This window comes from Lichenostomus cassidix, chromosome 1 (assembly GCF_008360975.1).
Source record: "Lichenostomus cassidix isolate B80296 chromosome 1, HeHo_3.0, whole genome shotgun sequence".
Lineage (NCBI taxonomy): Eukaryota > Metazoa > Chordata > Aves > Passeriformes > Meliphagidae > Lichenostomus > Lichenostomus cassidix.
The window spans coordinates 82,034,985-82,061,569 of NC_139479.1; the positions used below are offsets into that span (position 1 = coordinate 82,034,985).

A 26,585-nucleotide genomic window follows, 5' to 3' on the forward strand; every position below is an offset into this window, starting at 1 on the left:
GCATGTAAACCAGGGGGAAAGCTGGCCAGGGGTCATTGCTCAGGAACTGGTCATTGGTCAGTAGATGGTAGGTGTAACTTGTTTGGTATATTCAAAATTTTTATTATTGTTATCACCATTATTATTTTCCCTTCCATTTCTGCTCTGTCAAACAGCCTTGTCTAAATCTACAAATTTTACCTTTTTTTCCCCAATTCTTTCCCCCATCCCACTGAGAATAGGTGAGTGAGGAAGGGACTGTATGATGTTTAGCCACCTGACAGGTGAAACCATGACAGCAGCCCCTGTCTTGACAGCCTATTGCATTATTACTGCCACCAGGTTAATTCCACATTTCCCTAGCTTATAAACAAAGCTGAAGCTAGGCAAGATCATCTTCTTGACACGTTTTTGTGCAGTACTTAGTAAAACAGGGGTCACTTGAGGTGCCTCTAAAAGAGATGATAAATTCTAATAATGCATTTTAAAGGCTATGTGCAAAACCATAGTTTCTACTATTATGACAAATACCTGTAATCAGCTATGCAATTTCATGGTTTGGAAACATCCCCATTACTGTTTTCTCAGCTAGAGTTAACTAAAAATATTCTCTTGAATATCTGTGGCAAACATCCTGATCACACTTCACAAAGGCAATCCAAGCCTTCATTTTCTTTTGGCTGGGCTGCAACAAAGTCCTGTGAAGCTGGACATGAAGACTGATTTTCCAAGTTCATTACAACTCGAGCACTCCTCTGTTCAGCGTTGAGCAAGGATGTCAGATCAGTCCTCCCCTCTCTGTGATGACTACCCATCAAACAGAGCACCAACAAAAGGAGGGTTTTGAGCCTCGTCCAAGGGTAAGATGATCACCACAAATTGCAAGCAAAGAGTAATGCATGATGATTCTAAACCTCAAAAGTAATAGAATTTTCCACTGTGAGTGCAAAGATGTCAGTGTATATCAGGTGCACTCCCTAGATGGGGAAAAAAGGCAGGGAATCCAAGAAATAAAACTGATACTGAATTAAGAAGCAGCATTAATAAATACACCTATGACTGCAGAAGATGGACTGCTTCAGGCAGAATGTATTCAGCATCCTGAATATTGAAAGCTCTGGTTACAGGCTTGCTGCTGACCTAGCAAAGATACCGTTGGGTGTGCCGGGAGCATTTTCTGTCAAAAAAGTACAAGATACCTCAGAAAAAGAATACAGATTACATAAGTGAAGGCATATGTCTGTCATGAATCTTCCTACTGCTTAAGAAGACAGAAAGTTGTCAGTTTTGTTACTTCTAGTTTTCTACAAACTACCACAACACCAAAAAATGTGTGAGAGACGACACAGCTTGGTGTAATGACTGACCTGAAATCTCTCAGGAGATCCTTTCACTGTTTCTTGCTGTAATTAACAAATTCCTACAGATCAAACTCGTTTTAATGGTTCATAAAAACAACAATAATTTAAAAGTTACCATTGCTGTTTACACCAGAGTTTCAAAACCACTTTCTGAGAAAATGGACTTCAGATCCACTATGTCTGTTACTGCTTATTCCATTTTTTTTCCACCTTGCACAACAGCTGTTTGCCTGGACTCTTCTCAGAACGAGACACCATGACTACTTGAAAGGGATGAGCTAATATATATATATATATATGCAAACAGTGACAGGGCACAGCATTTCTGAAAACCAGGTAGGCTCCCCTAAACTTCTGGAAAGAACTGGGAGGACCTGGAAAAACTTCATCATTTTGTTTGTTCTTTCAAAGAAGAAATGTTATACAGCTGCAGTAAGACCACCACTATTTGGGCTACAACTGCTGAGTAACAAGGCTGCTCTCCTGCCAGAAAAGTGCAAGAAACTAGACATATCAGCTGAGGTGCAGCCAGAATGCTGAAACCATGCAAAGGCACAGAGATCTATTTGCAGCTTCAATCATCTTTCCCCACTGCTATTGTGCAGGTCTGTGCAGGCTACAGGAAGTGTGAGATCCAGCTAACTTGACATTTTTTAGACATGAGATATTTGAACTATATTTAAAAAAAAAAATCCATTTCAGAACTCATCTGTAAAACTAGTTTTCTGGGTTTGGGGGGAAACAGGCACCACACTGTGCTAACATCCAGACAATACCCAGCAAAAGATCTGTTTTGGGCTCCTACATGAGAGTTCTACTCTATTAAAGTGCCCATTTCAGTTCAAGACAAGAGAAATTGGAGAAACAAGAGCAAACAGTGGGACAATATTGATCAATAGGAGGAGAATATTGCATCAGGAATGCTTGCTACAACTGCAACCACCTTTGTTTTGGGACAAAACAATTTTGAAGATTAAATTAGATAGTCTCACAACTCTCTCTGAAAGCTTCTGTGCAATGGAATATAGACCAATATATACCAACACCAGGGAAGTACACCACTGAATATGTCATGAAGAGTTGAAGAAGCAGATGTGGAAGTCAAGACTTAGTGAGGTACAGCAGTAGACATGCAGAGAGATGACCAACCTTAGGAGTAGGACAGAGTGGTAATTGATGGTGGAAGGGTGGAAGTTAACAGAGGCTTCCAATAGCAAGGAAAATACAGTTAGAGAAATAAGGTCAGAAAGCTACGTCTATAAAAAGGTTGCCCATTTGGATGGGCAAATGGATCAAGATTACATAGGAAAAAGAAACTTATTACATAGGAAAAAGAAAAGTATTCCTAAAGACTCTTTCCAAGAAGAAGGAGAGTGACAAAGGGTGAAATTTTCTCCTTCATAGTACACAAACGTCTAGACAAATGCTTCATTCACAATCCAGCTAAATATTATAATGGCAAACAAGCAGTAAATTGTCTCATCTCTAAACCAGGGGCAGCTTTCAGTACAACCTGTGATAGATTGAAGTGGTACAAATGGGGATCAAGGACAAACAACCATGTAATACATGCAAGCTGAAAATGCATAAAGTCCCATGTTTCTAGTACTGTTATTTGTAACTGCAGTATAAAAAAAATGAAAACTGTGGGGATAAATGATATTTTAAAGTTGACAGCTTCCCTTTAATTTCCCAGGTTGTTACTTTGGGGATTGTATTTACTATTTGCTGAAACCTGAAAGTATTTTTTTCAGATTACAAAAAACTAAACAAAAGAGTATGGATACCTTCTCTTTCAGATATATTTATCTTACTGAGCAAAGACACATTCATCTATCCAAGAAATCACTCCCAGGGTGACCTTTATATGATCCAGAAGTCTTGGGGTGATATCATTCTTTATTCTTGGGAACTATTTAAGAAACATTTTAATAAAGAAGTATTGGTAGACTGCAGAAATATATAATGGACTCTTAAATCTCTCTATGGAGACCTGTGTCCTTTGCACATGGAGGGCACTGAATTCTCTTGCTTAGTTGCTCAGATTGGTGAAGAATCAGAGTTAATAAATGTGTGAGACAAATTGTTCTGAAATATTTTTAGAGTGAATCTTAACTAGAGTACATTTGTCCCTGAATATCAATTTTACAGAACCCTTATAGATTTATAGGACAAAGAAGTATACTTTAGGAGCTGATGTACTTGTTTTTGCAGGTGGTTAAAATATAACTTCTCAGAATCTTATTAGAAACAATGAATTATATCACACACTCTTCAGGGGAACTGCTAGCTTTTGGAAGAAAGCCTCTTGGGATATTCTGATATTTTTATATTGGTAATTTTTTCAGACTAAACTGGTATTGCCTTGTTGAAACATATCATGGTTTAGGAAAATTATTTATGTTAAAATTGCAAGAGCTTTTTGTCAAGTGATATTTTCAAACTAGATCTATCATTTTTTGACCTTGATACACAGAAGAGGAATTTACACAATAGCCTGGCCTCAATGCTTATCATAATAGAGACTCACTGCTTAATTAAAAGTTTGGCTAATTCTGTATGCTGGTTGATACTCAGGCACATTTTCATTGGGGAAAATTATTGTTTCTGGTCCCTCGCAGCTGTTCTGGCCTGCTCCCAATCCTTTGCAGATGTAAAAACAAATCACAGATCAAAAAACTGCCTAGAGGTTGTTTGATAGGCATATTATATAAATGTGAAAAAAAAATAAACCCAAATAAACCTGTTGTGGAGGATGTGACTCTTTTATCAATGCTGATCTGGTTTAATTTAATATCAAGAGCCCAGATCCATCCCACTTATGCCAGTAGAAAGCAATTATTAAACTAAACAATCAGATCTCCCTGTCAGAAAGGATGTATGAAACCAGTGAGTCCTCTAAACCCTCATGCAAGGCACACCAATATGATGGTGATGTTAAAGTAAAATCATAGGACCATAAATTATCTTCAGTTGGAAGGGACCCACAGCAATTGAGTCCAACTCCTGGCCCTGCACAAGACAGCTCCAAGAGTCACACCATGTTCCTTAGGGTGTTGTCCAAACACTTCTTGATCTCTGTCAGGCTTGGTGCTGTGACCACTGCCCTGGAGAGCTGTTCCAGTGCCCAATGACTCTGGGTGAAGAACCCTTTCCTAATATCCAACCTAAACGTCCCCTGACACAGGTTCAGGCCATTCCCCTGGGTGTTATTGCTGGTCACCAAGAGCAAGATGCCAGTGCTGCTCCTTGTGAGGAAGTCGCTGACTGCACTGAGGTCTTCCCTCAGACTCCTCCAGGCTGAACAGACCAAGCTGCTCCGCATACAGCTTCCCCTCCAGACTCTTCACCATCCTCATGTCCCTCCTTTGGATACTCTCCAATAGTTTAATGTCTTTCTTATATTGTGTCACCCAAAGCTGCCCCCAGCACTGGAGGTGAGGCTGCCCCAAGCACTGGAGGTGAGGCTGCCCCAGAGCAGAGCAGGACAATCCCCTCCCTTGCCCGGCTGGCCATGCTGTGCCTGATGCCCTCCAGGACACGCTTGGTGCTACTGGCTGCCAGGGCACTGCTGGCTCATGTTCAACTTTCTGCCAACCAGGACCCCCAGGTCCCTTTCCATTGCACTGTGAAAAAGTGAGAGGGAACAAAGGAAAAGGCTTTTTATCATGAGCATGTCTAAGCATCCAAACACAAGGAGATGGCACATGCAGAATGATGTCTAGTTCCAAGCCTTGTCCGGTGGGACAGAAACTGTCTGTTTAGAGAGTGGCATGACGTGCATGTTGCCCTCCTCTCAGCATCACAAGAGCCTTCCTGTCCACAGGATGACACTGTTCTGCATAGATACAACTTGGTTTAGAATGGAAACATTGGCTTGACCATATTAACACTCAGAAGCAACTCTAAAATGACATTTAACAGATGCTCTGGCACTCAAGTTATTGACAAGCTACAGAACAAATAACAAATTTATAAATAGAGACCAGCATGGATACCCAGTATGGGCAAGGCATTTAGCTGCAGCTAGTAATAAATAAGGGTTTTAATAACACAGTGACTTTGCAGTTACCCATTCCTAAACATTAGTCAACCCAGCTGAGAAGAGAAGGCAAGTGTATAAAATAATATCTACAAGTAAAGAAAAACCTTAATAGTGCATAAAAAAAATTCAAAGCTACTGTATATTAAAAACAAACAAACAAAAAACAAAACCCTCTAACAAACATGGAGGTAAGCTTCAGCAGTGTTGCTCACCAATTATCTACACATCCTTGGGTGCAAAAGGAGCATGACTAGCAAAACACACACCAAGATGTCACATATGCACCTCTTAAAAAGGCTGCTGCTGTCTTGAAGGAGAACTTAGTGCCAAATAGAATTACTTGGGAATTGGCTCTGGTACAAAATCAACCCACAGACACAAACTGCATTTGATCAGATAAATGTATAGTGTAGAGCTAAATCTAGTGAAGAAACAGATGCATAAAACTCAATGTTTTGAACCCCTCTAATGAAACATTATGGTTGATCATACCTAATGACTCTTGCATATTAAGTATAATCACTTAAACAGAATCAAATTTGGCTCCTGGGATTAAATCAAGCCACACAAATTAAGCTGTACCCAGTTACAAATAAAGAAAACAAACAAAATTCCAGAGAAGGGACTGAATTTTTATAGGCATATCTAGAAGGGGCTGCAGGTCCATGTTTTTAAGACAAGCTGTTAGTGTGAAACAGATTAACGGTTTGTTAATTGCTTCAGGCGGAAGATTTTTAAGTAAGGGTTTTACTGCTGGAACTTTTAACAAGCCAGCACTTAAAGGACAGAGAAGTAATTACAGTGTTTATAATAGCTGGGTACAAGGATAGCAGGCATTCCTGAAGCAAACAGAAATAAGAGGATTCATTCTGCATGATGTAATTTACTATATTTGCAAAATGAGCCTCTGAACGTAAGAAATGCATGGAACAACAGGAATTAAATGAAGAACTGCAATCCTTGGGGACCATGTCAAAGCAATGATCCCACTGTGCTGAATGAAGATCGTGCATGTGAGATCAGGGTGTGATGACCAAGCTTGCACAGTAATTGCAAATTATTATCATTCAATTTGGCAAAAGTATCTGCACCATATGCCCTATAAGTAAATAGTCTTTTCATGCAATGATACAGGAATAAGCAGACCTTCAGTTGGCAGATTTATACGTAAATGCAACGACAGAGTGATTTTTTTCTTCACCTCAGCTTTCCATTTAGATAAAGGTCAAAACACTGCTGACCAGAAATAAGCAGCACTGAAGACCAAATTAAAGAATACCGAGGTTAAAACAAGGGTCAGTTTATGTCCTTGAATGAGTGTCTGAAGCTGAGCTCAAGCCTGCAGCTTCAAGCAGTGTTTCCATTGTCATACTAAAGAGCAACTCAATTTTTGTCTTACCAGATGGACTCCTCCATCTCTATGTTTTTATGTTCCCCATTATTGTATTTTCTGAACATCTCAGAGTTTCAATTGTGTCTATCTATATAATGTTTGACTAAGAGACATCCTTTAGCTAGCGACAGTTTATTGCAAGGCAGAGTACTGGGAGGGAAGAAAACTTTTTCCCAGGCTAGTCACCATTTGCTAAGCTGAGGAGCTGGGCTGAGACCTGCACACCCACTCTCAGGCTCCAGGAACTCAGTAATACAGCTGCACAAACAGCAGAGATGGAGAATACTTTTCCCCAGACTCATCTGGTACTGGGAAGGGAGAAAGCACTCATCAAAGCAGTGGAAAACCTGAATTTAAACCACTTTCAGCTCAATCTGTATCTCACATTTTCTAGGGGCAAAAAGAAATCAGTCTTCTCTCTCCAACAGGGACAATTTAAGAGCCATAATTTCAAGAAAATGCTTTCAAGCAGTGAACACTGATCTTATAAACCTTGGTCCAAAGAAGTAATGAAGCTCTTTGGCAGAAGCAAAATCACAAACAAATCCTGTCTTCATGATTTCCAGCAGCAGGTTGGGCACATCCCCAGTCAGCTGTGGTGAATACCATGCTGAATGTTTATAAAATAAGGTAAGGCTGAGTTTCCCAGCACTGAACACTTTTTGTGCTTCTAGTTCAACCAAATTCAGATTAGACTTGCAAAACAGCTGAAGCACCCAATACACAGGCATGATCTTTTCAGACTCCTCCCTGAGCATCTCCCCCTGGCCCCCGCTGGAAGCCAGGAACACCAGGCTACATGGACAAGATGACTCTTGCTTGGTTTAAGCCAATGCAGATGCTTTATTACTGCAACTTGAAATGACTCAGCTTAAAAGCAGTCGAGACTCTCAGAAACTCTGGAAGCACCTTGCCTTTGTAGTGTCATGCTTACACAGCCATGTTCTCTAGGTAAATACCTGGCATTTGTTTGTTCCCAAAATGAGCTCGGCTGGACCATACTGATCAGCCAAATGTCTAAGCACTGTCAGCATCACCAAACTCCATGTTTCTGGCACACCTTCACAACCTGCCCAGTTAGGTGATCTCCAGATACATTTTCTCCCCTATGTGTCACTAACCCTCCCATTGAATGCAACATCTCCTAAATGCAGTTTGAGAGGAAGGAACATACAGCTCCCTGGCACATAGTGGGCATTTGAAGTGGAGTTCTTAGTATTTTCTGTTAAATCCTCCCCCTTCCAGATTTAAATATATGTATGGTGATAATGGGGAGGTGGAAAAGAGTGAAGAGAAAACAGGGAGAAGGGCTTTACATTTATGACTTTTCAATACTGGTGCTGGTGCACTTGCTGGGGAGGAAGGGTTCCACCCTTGGGTATGCCAAAGAAGACAAAACATCCTGGACTTTAATACTCATCAGAGCAGTAATAGCTATAAACTCTACAAAAATTCTACAAAGCCACATGCCTGTACTCTGTTCCAATAAATATTTAATTATTCCACACAAAGGGACAACATCCCAACACAAAAAAAGCTAAAATAATACCTGCCAGCATAATTCTTAGTGCGCTTTTACAGAAGTGAGAAGAGAAGCACTATCAGCTGCTCTCTGGTCAAGAAAGGAGCCAATGTGTGGATTTCCACATCCTTGGAAAACATCCTAACCAAATAGCTTCTTCATAAGGAAAATTGTATCAGCAGTGCCTTTACACACATTATGTAGCTAGCTATGACACACATGTAGCTAGCTACGGTTGTATTTACAGAACAGAGATCATGATTCTGAATGTTAATCAGGATGAGATACCAACATCTTGTGAGGCAGATTTTAAGGGATAGACATCTTGTCCCACTTTTGTTACTTGCTAGTTTATAGGTGCATTCTGTGTTCTGTGGACTTCAATCCTGAAAAACTGCTTCTGCCCATGCAGTGCCTCACAGATATGGTCCTTAACTGATACCTCCACCTGGTGAGATACCTCAGACACTGTAATTCCCAGTTCCCTTTCATGACTTAGTTCTTCTCAAACTTCACATACAGTCCTTCAGGAAGTACACAGAACAGTAAGAAATTAAAACCTGCAGTTCCCAACTCCTGAGTTAGTATTTTCATTAACAAATAAATCTTGCAAAGTAGTCTCCAGAATTTTTTTTACATACTTGGAGATATATAGAGAGATATATAGTGCCTGTGCTGTCAACACTAATTGCCTTTCACAGTGCCTCAAGGATTTTTGGTTTGGAAACTAAAATATTTCATACCTCTAAGTATAGCTCCTTTGAGAAGAGTCTAAGACAACTAAATATTTTCTATCCCAAAATAAAAGATTTTTCATTACAACCTAGCATTTGTTGTTATAAGGGAGTGTAACGCATTGAGCTCTGGAATCCCTGACATGAGAAGGATGTGGATCTGTTGGAGAAAGTCCAGAAGTGGTCAAGAAGACAATCAGAGGTCTGGAGCACCTCTCCTATGAAAATAGGTTGAGAGAGTTGGGGTTGTTCAGCCTAGAGAGGAGAAGGATCTGGAAAGACTTCACTGAGGACTTTCAGTACCTAAAGGGAGCTACAAGAAATGTGGAGAGGGACTATTTACAAGGACACATAGTGATAGGATGAGGGGTGATGGCTTTACATTGAGAGAGATTAGGTTTAGATTGGATACTATGAGGAAGCTCCTCATGATGATGATGATGGTGAGACACTGGAACCCAGAAAATCTGTGGCTGCCCCATCCCTGTGAGTGTTCAAAGCCAGGTTGGAGGTGGCTTTGAGAAACCTGGTCTGCTGGAACATATCCCTCCCATGGCAGGGGGGACTGGAACTAGATGATCTTTAAGGCCCCTTTCAACCCAAACCATTCTATGATGCTGCATGATTCTGAGGTGTGTTTAAGTGCTTTTTGGAACAGGACTGAATAAAACGTGCTTCATGTCCACTGCTAATTGAACAAAATCTAATGGGTTCTAATTGCACTTAGAGAAGCTCCAGTTTGTCACCCCGAAAGACTTTCTATCAGTGAGGAAATAAGTGACCTGGAGAACTTCTTGACTCTCCACTGTGGGAGGTTTTGTAAAACAGGCTAGGCAAACATGTCAGGAACAGTTCAAATGCAGTTGATCCGCCCCAGGGCAAGAGAATGGACAACAGAAGTATTTTAGGTCTTCTTCAGAGTAATATCCAAGAGTTCCTACATCATAATGAACATGTTAGACTTTTTCATTTAGTCCCAATACGTCACATTCCCATATTTCTTTATGAAACAAAAAAAGCCTTTGCAAATAGAACCTAATAAACATTTCTAATTAATCTGAACTTGGCCCAAAAACTGTTTCATTGATTCTGAAACTATCACCAGCTTAAGCTGATTTTGTCAAGTTGCATTTACAGGAGGGAAAACAACATGGATAAATTCACACAAAAACCACACATTCATATAAGCCCTTCTTTCTTCCTTTTCACTAACACCCACCCACTTGAATTATTTTGGTCTATGATATTTACAGCTCTGCCAGATACACTGCCTCATATATTTAGTCTCTATACAGGGTGAATAATATGTGATGGTAACTAATACTGCATTTTTCATCTGCAAACATTGAAGTGGGTGATTATTTAAATGACCACCAAAGTTATTAATGGTGAAGCAAAAAGTAAGGGTGTGGTGTTTAAATGCATAGGCCATACCTAGACATTTATTGATTTTATGTGGACCAGGGGACCCTTCAGGATTTAAACCTAAACAGCACAGAATTTAGGTCAAAGCATGCACGTAAAAAAAAAAAAAAAATTAAAAAAATTATATATATAGTGGAAAAAAACCCAAAAGAACCAAAAAACAGTAACTATCACTAAAATCCCAACCCTTTTTTTTAAATTCCATTGTTTGTAGCCATGGGATGCTATGTGGAGGATATGCTACATATCCATATGTAGCCATGGATACATATGCTACAATCCACATTTGTTTCTGACACATATTTCGAGCTCTTGTATTCCACTGACTTTTCACTTGCTTTTACAAAGGCCATTCAAAATTACAGTCTCTGAGTCTGGGAGACATCTCTCTTCTCAGGCATTCTCTGAGAATGATAGGAGATTATAGGATGGGTCATGACCCTTTCATGTCTATTTAAAGAGATGAAGATCTAGCCCCAGTATGCTGTGAGATCTAGCACCAGTTTGCTAAAAACCACTATGGTGATCACAGATGCAAGGTGGCAAATTTGTACAGTATTGCAAACAACCTAACTCCTCTTCTCTTATATGAAAATCTACATTATCACAAAAGCAAGTACATCAATACAAAGGAGGGGTCACAGGACATTTGTCCTGGACAATAAAAGCTGCTTTGCTTTCTATCAACAATTAAGATTGGAAAATAAACACAGAAAAAGGACCAATTTATATAGAAAAAAATAACATACAGACTGCCAAAGAAGGTTTCAAGCTGAAGGCATGAAAGGAGGATGGTGTCTGGACTGACTGATTATCCTTGGGCTTTCACAGCAGAGTGCTGCATCCAGCTCTGGGGTCCTCAGCACAGCAAGGACATTGACCTGCTGGAGCATGTCCAGAGGAAGTCACAAAGATCCTCAGAGGGATGAAGCACCTCTCCTATAAGGAAAGGCTAAGAGAATTGGGATTGTTGAGTGTGCAGAGCAGAAGGCTTGGGGGTGACCTAACTGGGGCCTTCCAGTACCTGAAGGGAACCTAGAAGAATGCTGGAGAGAGACTCTTGACAAGGATATGTAGTGGTAAGACAAGGAGATATGGCTTTAAACTTAAAGATGGGAGGTTTAGATTAGATATAAGGAGGAAATTCTTTACTGTGAGGGTGGTGAGGCACTGGCACAGGCTGCCCAGAGAAATTGTGGATGCCCCATCCCTGTAAGTGCTCAAGGTCAGGTTGGATGGGGCTCTAAGAAACCTGCTCTAGTGGAAGGAGTCCCTGTCCACAGGATTAGATGATCTTGAAGGTCCCTTCCAACAAAAGCCATTCTGTAAGTCTATGGACTCTATGAAAGAAGGGAGGACTTCTCTTTTCAAATTTGGGACATTTAATTGAGGATGGAAAAGGAAGTACAAAAACAATCATTTCCCATAAGGAATGGACCATGAATGAGAATTTATGTGATGTATTAGATTATTTGGTTACATTTTCATAAGGTAATTTCTAATAGAAAGCAAAGGGCTGTCTTGGATTTGTACAGCAGCTTGTACATCCAGCTTGCACTAATCAGTTCTGACTCAGAACTACCAAGTATATTGTGCTGTCATAAGGAAAAAACCAAAAGCCTACATTTCCAGTCTGCTTTGCCTGCATTGAACCCTTATAACATATAAAATTTTTAAAGGGACTAAACATTTTGTTCTCCCATTACACTCACAAAATTTATGGAGAGACAGCAAATTTGAAAATGGTACCCTGGACTCTGACTTCCAGCATCCTGCCTTGAAAAGTCTATTCCAGTTTCTATGGAAAACTATGCTATAGTTTTTGATTGTTTTCCTTTAAATCACAACATTATTTTCATAAAATGAGAAAATTTTGGAGTTAGCCCTGTATCCATTATTCTCAGTATGGAATGTAGAGTTCAAATTCCCCTGTACAGGACCAGCCACACACCTCTTAGATAGCAGAGTTTAAGGAAGATGGGATTGAGGGTCAAATACTTTGATGAGGCTGGAATAAAAAAAAGAGTCTGTCCACTATCTTCATCAGATGCTCCAAGAGATAACAGGAACACCCTTGCACCATTTTAAAGCAAAACAGATTTATGCTAAAAAAAAATTAGCTCTCTGTGCCTTCAAACTATGACTCAAATGTTAAATCATTCATGGGATATATCCTACATTAATGTTAAGACTCATTTGTTCTGATTTCACTCAAAACCAGAATGCTTGTTCTCATTAATTCTGCAAGCTTCTTTTGCTAATTAATTTTTACAATAAATTCCTTAATTTCTTCAGAGAGTTTTGTTCTAGCTGCCTGCAATTCTGATTTATCTTTTTAAAGAATCACATCTAAAATGTCATGTAGAACTACAATTTCTGTCTGAGTTTTACATTTTTAAAAAGAAGGAAAGCTCTTAAAAATAGTTGTGCCTATGGGAAGTTCTTTCCCACAACTTTTAAAACTTGAAATGCATTACCTACCATAACAACAATGAAAATTTTTATACATTTCCCTCATCTTTGATTCTGGTCTGGAGATTTGCAGTTTGCAGTCCATGCCCACTCTATTTCTGTTTCACTGTTTAAGAACAGAGCAATGCATTGCTTGCTTCTGTGGGGTTTGTTGTTGTCTTTGAAGTACAAATGTGGGTGGAGGCAAGTAGTTTGGATTGCTAATATAGTTAATAATGATCTGGAGGCTGTCAAAAGCAGATTAGAGCTGGGGGTGACAAAGAAAAGTTTTGAATCCTTCCACTGGCTACAGGAGAAAAGCAAAGACGTGTAACCTTCTTCTATATATCTGGTCATCATGCAGAGACTATTTTTGTTGATCCCTGGGAACTTGGACTATGGAAAAGTTCAGCCCAATGTCAGTCCCAGAAATATGAAAAGTCCTATTAAAATTTTTACGTAGGATGTAATCACTGAAGTATTAATAACCTCAGTGGTTATCAGCAAGTAGAGAAGATATATTCTCTTTTGGGGGATAATAACAGACACCAAGTACCAGATAAAGTAAACCAAGGATGAGAAAAGGAAAGTTTTCTACTTTCCCTTTGACAGATTGAAATTGAAAGGATAAAAAATTAGCAACGTAATCAAGGTCAGAGGGATAACACTAAATGTATAAATATCCTCCCCATCCTAATTTAATTCCTTAAGCAACACACCCTTTCAATCTTATACACCATAGCATGGCTTCTCCCAGGTTTGAGACATCTCACTCATTACATATATTTTAATTCTTAATCTGTTAAATTACCTCCTGTTTTTTCTGCACATTTTCATGGTCTGTAGCAGATGTTGTCTTCTCCCATTTCTCTGCAACCTGATGTGCTTCTTCTATTTTTTGCTCATAGCTTTTCTGGGAATTTAGCAGCGTCACTTCATAAAACTCTTGAATATCTGTTTGTAAAGAAGAACAAGTAGAAAACATTATTTGCCATTTTGGCTTTGACTTCCTGGTGTTTTCCTTTGGCTGATACATACTTACACATTATCATCATAATGATAAACATTAACTACCTTTTCAGGAGAAAGCACTAATACACAAGGGTGGGGGTTTTTTCTAAAATTTCTATTAGATTCTTGAGTCATATTCTCATTTTAAAGAGATGTAAAAGAATGGCAATATAAGAAGAGATTCAAAGAACATGTTACATGCACACCTGAACAATATAGGCAGAACAGACCCCTTCATAGCAGAAGTAATTCACAGATTGCTTTAACCAGTAACCTAGAAATTTGCAAATGTAAAAATACCTCAAGATAAACTTAATTTGAACCCATCCAAGGCACCTAAATCACTCTCAGCCCTAACTGCTGGTGCATTTGGCATTTTTTCCAATGCACAACTTGAAGGAAGACTTTGTGGATTCACTGCTTCAGCCTGTTGCCATCCAAAAGTAGCTGGGTAAATGCTTGGTTTCATCTGAGAGTAAGCAACAAGCCACGTCTTAATATCCTGTTCAGATGTTTCCATCACACTTATTTCCATGGGGTATGATCAGATATACAAGATCCAGCAGTGAAAACACTTTTACTGAAACCTGTGCACATAATGACCTAAGGAGAGGGGGGGAAAAAGTGTTTCCTTCCTTGGGCAAGAAGTTTTTAGTCAGATAATCACACACAAAAGGTTTCTTAGCACATTGTCTAATGGAGATAATTGACTTATCAAAGAACAAATAAGCTTCATATTGTTTTAATTAGTAACAATGGACTTTCTCCTGGATAAGAAAAAAAAGAGATAGCATCTACCTGGATACCCCTTGGGACCTCAAAGGAAAAGCTTTTTGTAGGGTTTATCCTCACATTCAGTCTTTGGCCAGATATCAGAAACCTCTCTTCAGTAACAACTAGAGTTGAACTTTTCTTCTAACTCCTCTTGCAACTTTCCAACTTATTATGTACTCAATTTTTCATGTACAACAGGAAAAAAAGAATCATAGAATCAGTAAGGTTTGAAAACACCTCAAAGTCCAACCTTCAGCTAAATGCCACCATGCCCACTAAACCACATTGTGAAATGCACATCTACTCATTTTTGGAACACCTCCCTGGACAGCCTGTTCCAATGCTTGAACACTCTTTCAGTGAAGAAGTTTTTCATAATAGCCAACCTAAAATTGCCCTGGCACAACTTCTCCTTATCCTATTGCCAGTTACCTGGGAGAAGAGGCCAATCCCCACCTTGCTGCACTAACTTATTTCACAGATATATTTGTAAGAATTTATATTTCATATTACTAAGAACATTTCAGTCCACACTAAGACTAAAATATATTTTTGAACCAAAAAAAGCTACAGGACAGTTGCAATGAGAAAGAAAGTTTCTCCATTCTCAATGCAGGGAATTTTTTTACAGTCACTGTGAATGCTCATAGTACAATTGAAACAGTTGTAATATATGGTTCAATGCCAGGTCAATTTGTATTGCAACAGCAAGTAAAACATATCAGGCTAATATGTAATTATCTCTAGATAAATACTTTGCAGAAATAAGCTAGAAATTGCCCTCTGGCAGTGGCATTCAGCTGGCATTGCTGTTGTTATCAGGGTATTAATTGGGTTGACAGTATTCAGTCAAGGAACAGTAGAACAGTGCTTCGCCCTAACTTTAAAGCCTATCTTGCCCTAGTGTTTTCATTAAAAATGATGTGTGAGCCACATTTGCATGTGCATGCACGTGTGCAAAATAAATATTAAAACCTCAGTCTCTTTGCAAAGGTCCTTATCTATTCTGAGGAGGCCACGGGTTGCTTTTGCTGGAATAATGATCAGTGGTGTGCAGAGAAAAGCACTTCAGTACTTATGCGGTCACAGAAGAAAGCACAGAGGATTCACTTAGTTGGTTGCTTTGTAATTCCATAAGCTGAAATTGCCATTTCTGTGGAACAAGGGCAGCCAGAAACTTGCAGTCAGTCAAGGTTTGCAAAAAATAGGATTTGTAATTTGCTCTGAGTAAAACCTGCTCTATCGAGTAATCTCTGCTACATGAGAGGTGCAATCATACTAGGAGGTGAAAAGTGTTGAATACTGCTGAGGATAGAATGGGAGTGAGCAGCTGTAGAATCAAGATTGGAACCACAGTCATAATGAGAAGTCATGGGGGCATAGTAATTGTTATGTAAAATGAGAAAAATACAGTCTGTCTCCTAGTGAGGTTTTACAGGAAAATAATTCAACAAAAAGTCTAAAATCTTATCATAGAAAACAGAAGTCATAGAATGTCTTGGGACCTTAAAGATCATCCAATTCCACTCCCTCTGCCATGGACAGTGACACCTCCACTAGACGAAGCTGCACGAAGCCCCATCCAACCTGACCTTGAACACTTCCAGGGATAGGGCATTTCTTACAAAAATTGAATCTGTACCTAGTATTTCTTGGGACTATATTCTCTCCCTTCCATGAAAACAAGTTCAGATTTCATTTAGAAATGGCAATACCACTATTGATGAAGTTTGTGAGCACAAAACACATCTTCAGTTTGAATCTCTGTACAGCTCCAAACATTTTATTAAGCAATTAATTCATGTTTGTTTAAAGAGTCAGTGAATCTCACTGGATTTTCAGTCTAACAGAATTTGTTCATTTACTTCTTAAGAGATTACTTACTTTATTTAATAAATTCTGCTTGTTCTCCCTTTAGCCTAGCCAAAATATTTTGTCAGTTTTGCTATATCAAGATAAATTGCAGACATATATGAATATATATATTCTAGTATGAAGTAATTCTGAAGATACCATGACTTATTTTATTTTGGATGACTCCATCACTGGGAAAATGGGAAAACAAATTTTCTGTACATCAGCATGGCAGAGTACATGTCAGTAGCATTTTGCAGCTGTCCATGGACAAGTATATTGTATCTGGCTGCATTTGTTCTCTGCAGGAAAGCTTCAAGAATCCCCACTTCTCCTTCCATACAGACCTGGGCAGGAGGGAGCAGGGTCTAACCTTTATAGGTATGTCAGGAAGCACTGTTTGTTACTAAAGCTAGCTGGAGACATTTCTCAGTTTAAAGTCTTGGATTTTTTACTATTGTTTAAAAAATAATAAGGCTCAGATTTGTGCTCACTCTAACCCCACTTTTTTTTTCTAACAAAATTTAAACAAAAATAGTTTAGAAAAAGAGAAAGTACTGGAGAAGATACAATGTCTTACATAAAAGAATGACCTTTTTTTCAGATGGCAGCCACATAGAAAGAAAAAATGTGTGATCAGACAGAGCTGAACAGGCTGCCTAAACTCTGCCATTTTCTGACTTCTGAGTGGTTGGTGCTGCAGCCCTACAACCATTATTCCAGTGCAATTTCTCTTCCAATTTATATGAATCACAATATCCATTTGCTATAGAAACACATTAGAGCTTTGATAGCAAAGGGGTTAAATAATACAAAAAGGGGAAAATGTTGAATAGCCTAAACTACTGTCTGTTTTCTGTGACCATGGGCTTTCGCCAGCATTCTAATGAGGGAAAAAATGAGATAAAGCAATACAATTCTTCATTCATCTGTAAGCAGTTGAGCACCAGAAAGATAGAATTAAGCTGAGGGCAATTCAGACAAAGACAGATGATTAAAGGTCTGAGAGGACTAACTTCTGAGCAAAGATTAAAGGAAGAGAATAATAACAACATACACTTTCATATTTCCTTTAATTTCAAAGGAAAATAAACATTAAGAACCATATAGTGTTGGCTGAGAAAATTGCCCATGGCCTCAGAGAGAAGCAAACCAGCAGGGTCAAAATGCAGAGGGCCACAAATGAGCACACCAGATCTGTCCAGCCCTTTGTAATCAATAATTCACTGACAGTGGCTTCAGAATCACCAGTGGATTTAAGACAACATTATTCCATTTTTAAAAGTCCTCTTTGCTGGGAAGGACAGATGCAGCTGCACGAGCAAATTGGGAACGATTCCTCAGTGTGCTGGGAACAAGGCAAGAACCTCTCACTCTTAGAAGCTTTCTCCTTTTTTCAAGATAATCACCAGTGGGATTTAAGGTCAGAAGGGGAAGATGATCAGCATTTGTTCCTAGTTATGCATCTTGGTGCCCTTGGTGACTTCAGTTCTGTGTGAATCAGCATAACCAGCTGGTAGCCCCAGGGCTGGACAAAGTACATGAGATAGCTTTGGCATCTGTATGATTTCCACCTACACAGAGAAGCCCTGGCAAGTCCCAAATGCATCCCAGTACTTTCATGGACATTCAGAAATATAACCATAAAGACACACATTCCAGTGCACCCCAAGCAACTGGGATTACCCCAATCTCTCTCTGCAATACCAGCTGAGCTAGGGTTGCATTTAGCATGTACCAAACTCATGCAAAGGGTTAGGGAGTGAGAACATCAAAAGATTGTTTTTTCCAAGGTAATAAAGTGCTGTAAAGACTTCTAGAATGCAGGTGCCTTTCTCAAAACACTGAGAAGGCCACAGAAGGAACTTGCTATAAAATAAACTACCACAATGAAATGTGAGATAACCACAGATGGCACAGCAGGAAGGAGCTCATTCCAGGCCTAACAGAGGTGAAGGTTTGGTTAGCACCCAGATAAAAAAATCCCACCATGGCAAACTGCAAGAAAGCAAAAACTGCTCACAAGTGTGCCATCCCAAGTTATGGGAACAGCATCTATATCCTGTGGATACCTAGAACTTGGACTGCATAAAGGTGATACCACAGAATGACTTGGGGACTCCCACCACCAGGGTTAAGAAGGATTAGCAGGATGCCATGTGATCCATCAGGTGGTGATATCTTTCTAATTAATGTCTCTCTCTTACTTTCTTTCTCTCCCCCCTCTCTCTTTCCTATTGTTTTTTCTCTCTCTCTACCTCACATTTAATGTTAAATAAAATCTGTACTATTGATTTCAGCATGTGGTCTCATTTGCACCTTAATTCAGGCAGAGGCATCTCTTTACAAAGAGATCATAACAAGTGCAAAATGCAAATAGGCTCAGCTTGAATTTGTACAGGTTTACGATGCAGCTATACTACAGTGAGGGTAGTATAGCTGCAGGTAATGCAGATTCTACAGTGAGGGTAGAATCACAGAATTATATGGGTTGGAAGGGATCTCAAAGATCATCTAGTTCCAGCCCCCTGCCATGGGCAGGGACACCTTTCCCTAGAACAAGTTCCTTAAAGCCCCATCCAGCCCAGCCTTTGATAGATTTGCAAGATACAAAACTCAGGATTCAGAGCACAGGGAGCTTGTAAAGGAAACCAGAGTAGAAGTGGAGATAAAAATCTCTTGCATCTCTTTTGCATTTAATAAAGGAAAGGGAAGAGGAAAGTCTGTATTCCAGTAACAAACAAGACAATGCCAGGCTTTCTGATACCATCTATATTTTATAGAACACAAACAATTAAGCTTAAAAGGATAATCTTGTACATCACTTAGCCTGAAGTTGTACCGCATGTGTCAGCAAATGCTGCTTCCCCAGTGACTTGACAGTACATGTGGCCACTTTTAAAAGAGCAGTGCAAACTATTCCACACATCAAACCTTATCCAAAATCCACTGAATTTGCAGACACCTACCCGCTACAGCATGTTTTGACCTCCACTGTGCTGACAGATATTCCAAAAGCTGTTACCTTCATCTGTACTTAGCAATGCAGGAAGATTTCCTTACATACATCTTGCTACCATTTCCTTCACTTTATATTTTGAGAGGATTTAGCAATGGCATCAAAATTCTGGTATCTGCAGAAGTTGTCTGTTGTTTCTGCAGACAGCTGCACAATTTTGCAATTAACTCTAATAGCATTAACAACGTAGAATCCCATTACCCAAGGAACGAGCTCTCTGTGCCTCATATTTCTATAGAATCAAACTGGGAACTGGAACAAATATTCTGCAGGATAAAAAGAAAGGTTGGGTTTTTTTCCCTCTTTCTAGAGGTGCTTAGCCATAGAATTCATTTTTCCTATGCAGTGCCAGTGCCCTGACTTGCTTTGCGGTATGAGTCCCATCTGTTTTTCCAGGGCATTCAGGGACAAGGTGGAATGGGGGTCTAAGGCAACACACAAACACAAGCTGTTCCCTCTCTGGGAAATTTGGGACAGTCCTTTTGTCTATGTGTAGGATAGTGTCTGATATGTACCTTTTAATGTTGTGTAACCCAGCAGAAATGACTACTGTCTGGCAGAACACTGCAGATCAAAATAAAGTCAGTTGTTGCAGGCTCCTGCTGTAAATCCTTTTTTTAACTAAGGGAACATTACAGTGTGCGTCTAAATGGCATCATTTATATCCTGGGGAGTAGATTATGCTGGGTCAGCTTCAGCCATCTGGTCTGAATTATTAGGTAGGAGTAAGGCGAATTGTGCAGGATGTTGTTCAAGAAGGAAAACTCATTCAGGCAGTACAAGTAGCAGGGAAGTGATCAGAGATTGTACCAGCCTGCCAGGAAAGAGCTGTAGTGGCCCTGCTGATGGAAGCTGTCCAAAGAGAGGTTAAATAATGTGCTTCACCCAATGCAATTATGTTGTGTGGCTTTTATTCAAGTAAAATGTTTCCATATTGAGTAAAACTGCCATTATAAGAGTGGGAAGATAAAAAGCAAGAGAAGTAAAAACCTACCCTGAAACAGGGTGAGTTTTCTACTAAAGCAGGCCTATGGCACTGACCCACATGAGAAATGGCAGAGCTCCAGTTATCACATTGGCTTATAGCTCCACAGTCCTGGGGAGCTCCAACCTGCCCCCATTAGCATCCCCTGGTGCACCAGCAGTCAGAAACACCTTGCCCATTTCAGCTGCATCTCATCCCCTGGCTCCACATGGATTTGCCTTGGGTCTGCACTAATAAAGGTGGAGTCACATTCAACAACAAAGGAAAAGCTCAAGGCTTATTTTTGCATTTGGCAGAGGTAACGCAAAGATATTTCAAGTCAAAATGAAATTTAGTGGCCCTGCCTGAGAGGTTTTCTGACAAGACTTTGGTGCGTGAGAATCATAGATGCCAACCCAACAGCAAGAGTTGCTGCAGGAGAGAAAAAGTCCTCTATTCCACACAGGCAGTGAAACAGTGCAGTGCAAGCCAGGGAAGCAGTCTTCTGCCAATTCCCTACAGCTGATGAATGTTCCTAAATCTATTAAAAGCAGCATACTCTGGTAGAACATGTACCAAAGTAGGCAGCAAGAAATATGGCTTCTGTTATTAACCTGTCTTGATTCTTGAGCTTCAGCAAAATCCCTTTTATTTTGGCCGAGATAATTTTGAGGTCTCTTCTAAACTGAATTATCCAACAATCCTGTGATCCTTTGTGTATCTAGGTTGTTAGCTCTTGGAGGCAGGAACCACTATCAAGCAGGTACATACCTGAACAAAATAACACTTTTTTATCAAAAATGATTCTGAAACTCTACAAGCTTTAATAAATACAAGCTGTAATAAATAATTGAACGTTTAGTAATTGATGTCCAATAGTTATTTAGATATACTAAATAGAAACATACTTTGAGTACTTCTGGCTTTGCAGAACATTAGTAACATAATTATTTATTGCAATATATCAAAAATACCACCAGAGCTCTTCAAAAAATCTCAGCTAGGAGTATGTGCCTCAAAGGCAGCTGTCCAAAATCCAGGGGGAATCAAATATTCAACACAGATAGCTGTGCACAGAGAAGACAAAATAATTGCTGCAGCCCTTTCTATGTGAGTGATGTTCATGTTAAGTGAAAACTGGAAAGCAATCAATCAGAGAGTAAAGTCAGTATTTAAGCCTTTTCAGTGATGATATTGAGTGTATTACTACAGTTCTGCCTACATGTTATAGCCACTTTCTCATAAATAAGAACTGCCTTCTGGATCAAGTATCCAAGAAAATGTATCCCACCAAAATAAGCAGGACTGACAAATGATTAACAAAGGATGAGGAGAGAGGGCTCAAAAGAACAGTGAGGAAAACTTCTTGATAGGGTCTGTTGCAATGGCACAAGGAATAATGGTTTTAAACTGAAGGAGGGCCAATTTAGACTAGATACAAGAAATAAGTTTTTTTACAATGAGGGTGGTGAGACACTGGCATAGGTTGCCCAGAGAGTTGGTAGATGCCCCATCCTGGAAGCATTCAAGGTAAGGTTAGATGGGGCTCTGAGCAACCAGATCTAGTGGAAAATGTCCCAAATAATTGTAGGGGGGTTTGCTCTAGATGGCCTCTAAAGGTCCCTTGCACCCAAACTGTTCTATGATTCTACAGATTTCAGCATTCGCCACTGACAATATGTTATGGTTTATAATTATGGTTGATTAACACAGTGTTTTCAATGGAACAAGACAAAAACCCACGAAACAGGTTCAATAATGCACAGAAAAATAGTTAAAAGTGGCCACTGTAGATTAAATTAGCAAATGTTGCACTCAGACCTTCTCATGCTGTTCCTGAAACTTAAGCTGCAGGAGAGCAGAGCAGCAAGCCCCAAATCCTGCGGCAAGATTTCATTTTCAACTGGGCAATCCAGGGCTGGCGGATCTACACACAATCTGGAAGAGTCAGAACAGGATCACAAGCACACACTGGTTGCTTTGTACCTCCAGACAACAGGCATGTACTTGAACCTTTTCCAGAATATTTTCTGATGGAAAACTATATCAACAGAAAGCACAGATAATTTTAGTAACTGTTCAAAGGCGACAGCTAAGGAAATACTAAGAGGTCAAGGAAAGGTTTCCTGTGCTTCAGAACAGACCTTTCAGAAAATGACAGTTTCCTTTGGAAAATGATGGTTTGTATCAAGTTCTTTTCCTATAAGATTAAGTAGAAACATTCAGCTTTTTCTAGAACTGTGTATTCCTCTGCATGTAAGTATAGAATCATGGAATCATAGAATCATTTAGGCTGGAAAAGACCTTAAGGTCATCAAGTCCAACTGCTAACCCAGCACTGCCAAGTCCACCACTAAACCTTGTCCCCAAGTGCCACATCTACACATTTTTAAAATAGTTCCAGGGATGGTGACTCAACCTCTTTCCTGGGTAGCCTATTCCAGTGCTTGACAACAATAATAACATACCTTCAGAATGAGGCTTTATTCGTTGTTTGGGGAGTTGGATTCAAAGCTACTACTGGAGAGATTTTCTTTAATTTCTGTGCAGCAGTTAACAGTCATTACTGTGCACTTCTGATCCTGTCAGAGGATCCCACAGCCCCACTGTTTGTCACAGCAGTCATAAACAGACTTTCTTCTGAATGGTTTCAATATGTGCTTAAACAACTGAGTTCAATAACAGAAAACTGTTCAGTTATATCATTTACTTGTTGCATGATTTTGTTTGTTGCCCAAGTGTTCAATATATTATTTCTTTAAATAGGGATAATTAGAAAAAAATTGACAAAATTTGACTGTAAAATGCCTAATCAAAACTGGGATATATTTTCATCTCTGAGGAAATAGTCATAGAGAATAAAATCAGATTATTTCCTCACCTTTTTTTTTTTAAATCCAGCTGCAAACCAATTTCCCAGCATGGAGGAAAATGCTGTATACCAGGCCAGAACCAGAAATAACGTATATCATTCCATAATCCTAAATCAGATTAGCTTTATACAGGCTTTTCCACTGCTGTTGCACATAAATAGGTTGAGAGTAGATAGGGTAAATGAAAGACCTAGTGCTTGGAGCCCAAGCCTTGGGACCTGCAGGCTTTAGAATAGCTGCAGATACTCAGCAGCCCAGCCAGGGGCCACTCCCCTCAGCTATCTCCCAGAAGCACTCAGTTTGCTAAAAACCAGAGTGACATTTCAATCAGACACACTTTCCCAAGGCAATGTAAGAGCATTTTTAGGAAAACCCCATGGCAACCTCTAAGGACTTAATAGTAATTGGTTGCTGGCCTTTTTCTTCACCTTACAAAGAAGCATCTTCATACACAGCCCCTTTTGAACGTCACTTCAAAAGCTTACTATTAAGCTAAAACAAAACACTAAAACACAGCCTTTCTTCACCATTCTTTGACCTGCCAGAGCAACTCTTTCCCTTCTTTAATCTTTTTTCCTCAAGGTCTCACCTAGGAACATCTTCCCCTCTGCATGTCTCTTACCCCTTCTCTGCAAACACCCCACAGCCTCCTTTTTAGTGGAAGGATACACATCTGCTCAGCCCAAGGCTCTGCCTTTTAGCAAGGCATCACCCTCTGTACTCAATAAACAACTTTACTCTGATACCAAAACACACAATCCCAGGTAACCTCAGAGTCTCTTAGTGACAACTCAGTCCTTTTGATGAGGTGCTTTGTAAAATCAAACATGTGACTACAGGGCTGCATCCTCCATCTCCACCTCCCCCCCAGCACTCCTGGTGCAGCTGGTTTCCTGCTTATAAGCTGAAGTTCAAAATAATTTAAAACCAACCTACCCCTGTGATACATGCCTAAGCTTCAGAAAAAAAAAAAAAAACAGGCAAGAACACGCGTAGAAAACTAGGTTAACTATATTCCAAGTCTCACCATTTCAGTTGCCTCTTTCTTCCCTTTCATTTTACTAGTAGGAAGTGTAATGTAAGTGGCAAAAACAGGGAAATGAGAGCTTCAGATTGCAGATTCTATTTGCAGTTTTTCCACTGACTTGCTATGTGACCTCAGGCAAATATATCTCTCTGCACTTCAGCTTAACCTTCTGTAAAATTGAGATACAAATGCTTTGACTTACCCATAGGCTCACAGCGTGGTGTTACACAGCTTAATTAATTAATGTTTGTTAAACACTTATAATGAATGTTTCTATACAAGTTTAAATTAATACAGGTTGTACCTTCATAAACTCTGGCTTATAACCCTTGAATATATTTGCCACAATGTCTGGTGTAACCCTTAATATTGCTAATCTGATATAATAAATTATACTTTAAATGAGCCCTTTCACTGGAATGACTGTGACTTTAGTTGTCTACACTTAACATTTACAGTCATTGCATTAATACAAGGTCTAACCTTGTACTGCAGGTTTCCATGAATGTCAAAAGACTCTCTGGTCATGCTTGAATTTGCTCCACTTTATGTTCCCATGGTTTTAGTAACAGATAAGACACTTCATGTAAATTCATAGACGTTTGCTGGTCTCTCTTGGAAGAAAAAAATCCTGTATTCCTTACACAAGTCCTTGCAGGTCATGAATCTCTCTCCTGTTCTCATTATCTCCATTCTCATGTAATTGATTGGTTTATGGACTCAGTACAAGATCTTTTTCACTTCAGTAATTTAGACTGTCATTCATTATGGACTTATGTATTTATTTATAAACGATAGAATCATGGAATGGTTTAGGTTGGAAGGGACCTTTAAAGATCATCTAGTCCAACTGCTCTGCTGTGGACAGGGACAAAATAAATTTGCACATCTTTTTTCACTGATTATCCTAGAGCAATAATATGTGATGTCCCAAAGAGGGGACACATCACAGCCCCCTAAAGCTTACAGAAGGCATCAGATAGCAGCAGGAAATGTTTTACAAAAAATTATGTTCCCAAGTTCACCATTCTTTATATCAAGTTTTAATCTTTATCACAGGAAAATTAGCATTATGAGCATAATACTGTGCTTATTAACAAAATATATTTTTTCAAGAGAAACCATTCATAAAGTTTTACTGCAGCATCTTTAAAAACATCTGACAGCAAAACCCAAGGAAGCAGAAAGGGATATGCTAAATAAAGGGCATGGGATAAATGTTAATGAAGAAAGTGACCCACAACTGAGGAATTGCTATATCATATGCTCCAGTGTTTTATCACAGAAAACAAAGGGAAAATTAATATAGCTCCATATAATGGTGGTCTGCTGACACAGGAGAACCCCATCTTAAAATAAGGCAAAGCAGGAACTCAGAGCAACCAACTGAGACAGAAAAATGCTAAATGAAGATGCCTTTGAGTGGGGGGACAGACAAGGCCAACAGTGTCAACTTCTTGATGCTGAAACAGCTGGAGAATTAAACATAGGACACAAAGTTTAGGGACTCTCATCAAGCCTAGATATGAATTGAGATGTGTTCTGGAAATTCGGAAAGTTTGTCTCATCTGCTGCAAAGGTCAGGTTGGATATCACAGCTGCTGACATCTGGAGCAGCAGAGACTGCACTGCTATGTGCTGAGGCCAGAGGTCGGCAGGCATGGCACGTGGGTTCCAGAAAGCTGGGCCTTCCTGGGGATGAGAGCATAGGTTGGGCAGGCAGCTAAGATGCCAGGAGACTCTTGACTTGCATGGAGGGCAGAGGGTGAAGCAGCTGCTTCTGGGAACACTTCCGTTACAGCCTCAGTCCACTCCAGTCGCTCTGCCAACTGTGTTGACCCAACATCTGTTCCTGGCAATTGGAGCTGAGACTGAGCATGTGTTGACTCCTAAAGGTAGCTGTCCTAACCTGGAACTACATCCCAATCTGAGCATCCTTCTTGTAAGAAGGCAATACCGAAAACCTGAATGGATTCGAGGGATTTTGAAGTCATTTCTTTCCTTACAGTCAGAACTTGTTCTTGGGCAAAAGTCTGGTGGTCAGATTGGAATTATTTTTCATCACTTTATGGGTTTGTTTTCTGTTAGTAGATAAATATCTAGGACCAACTTCAGTGTACTAGATCTCTTTCCAAAGTTCTCCAGTAATACAG

The 26,585-nt window shown here is 39.6% G+C and overlaps 1 protein-coding gene across 7 annotated transcripts in view; it reads right to left on the minus strand.

Moving 5' to 3' along the window:
* DLG2 (discs large MAGUK scaffold protein 2) overlaps window positions 1-26,585 on the minus strand; it is a 981,187-nt gene that overhangs the window by 848,786 nt on the left and 105,816 nt on the right. For all 7 annotated transcript variants that reach the window (XM_085065660.1, XM_085065786.1, XM_085065682.1 and 4 more), the window contains one exon: window positions 13,722-13,864. In XM_085065660.1, coding sequence (XP_084921786.1) covers window positions 13,722-13,864 — 143 coding nt within the window. The remainder of the gene's footprint in view (window positions 1-13,721; window positions 13,865-26,585) is intronic.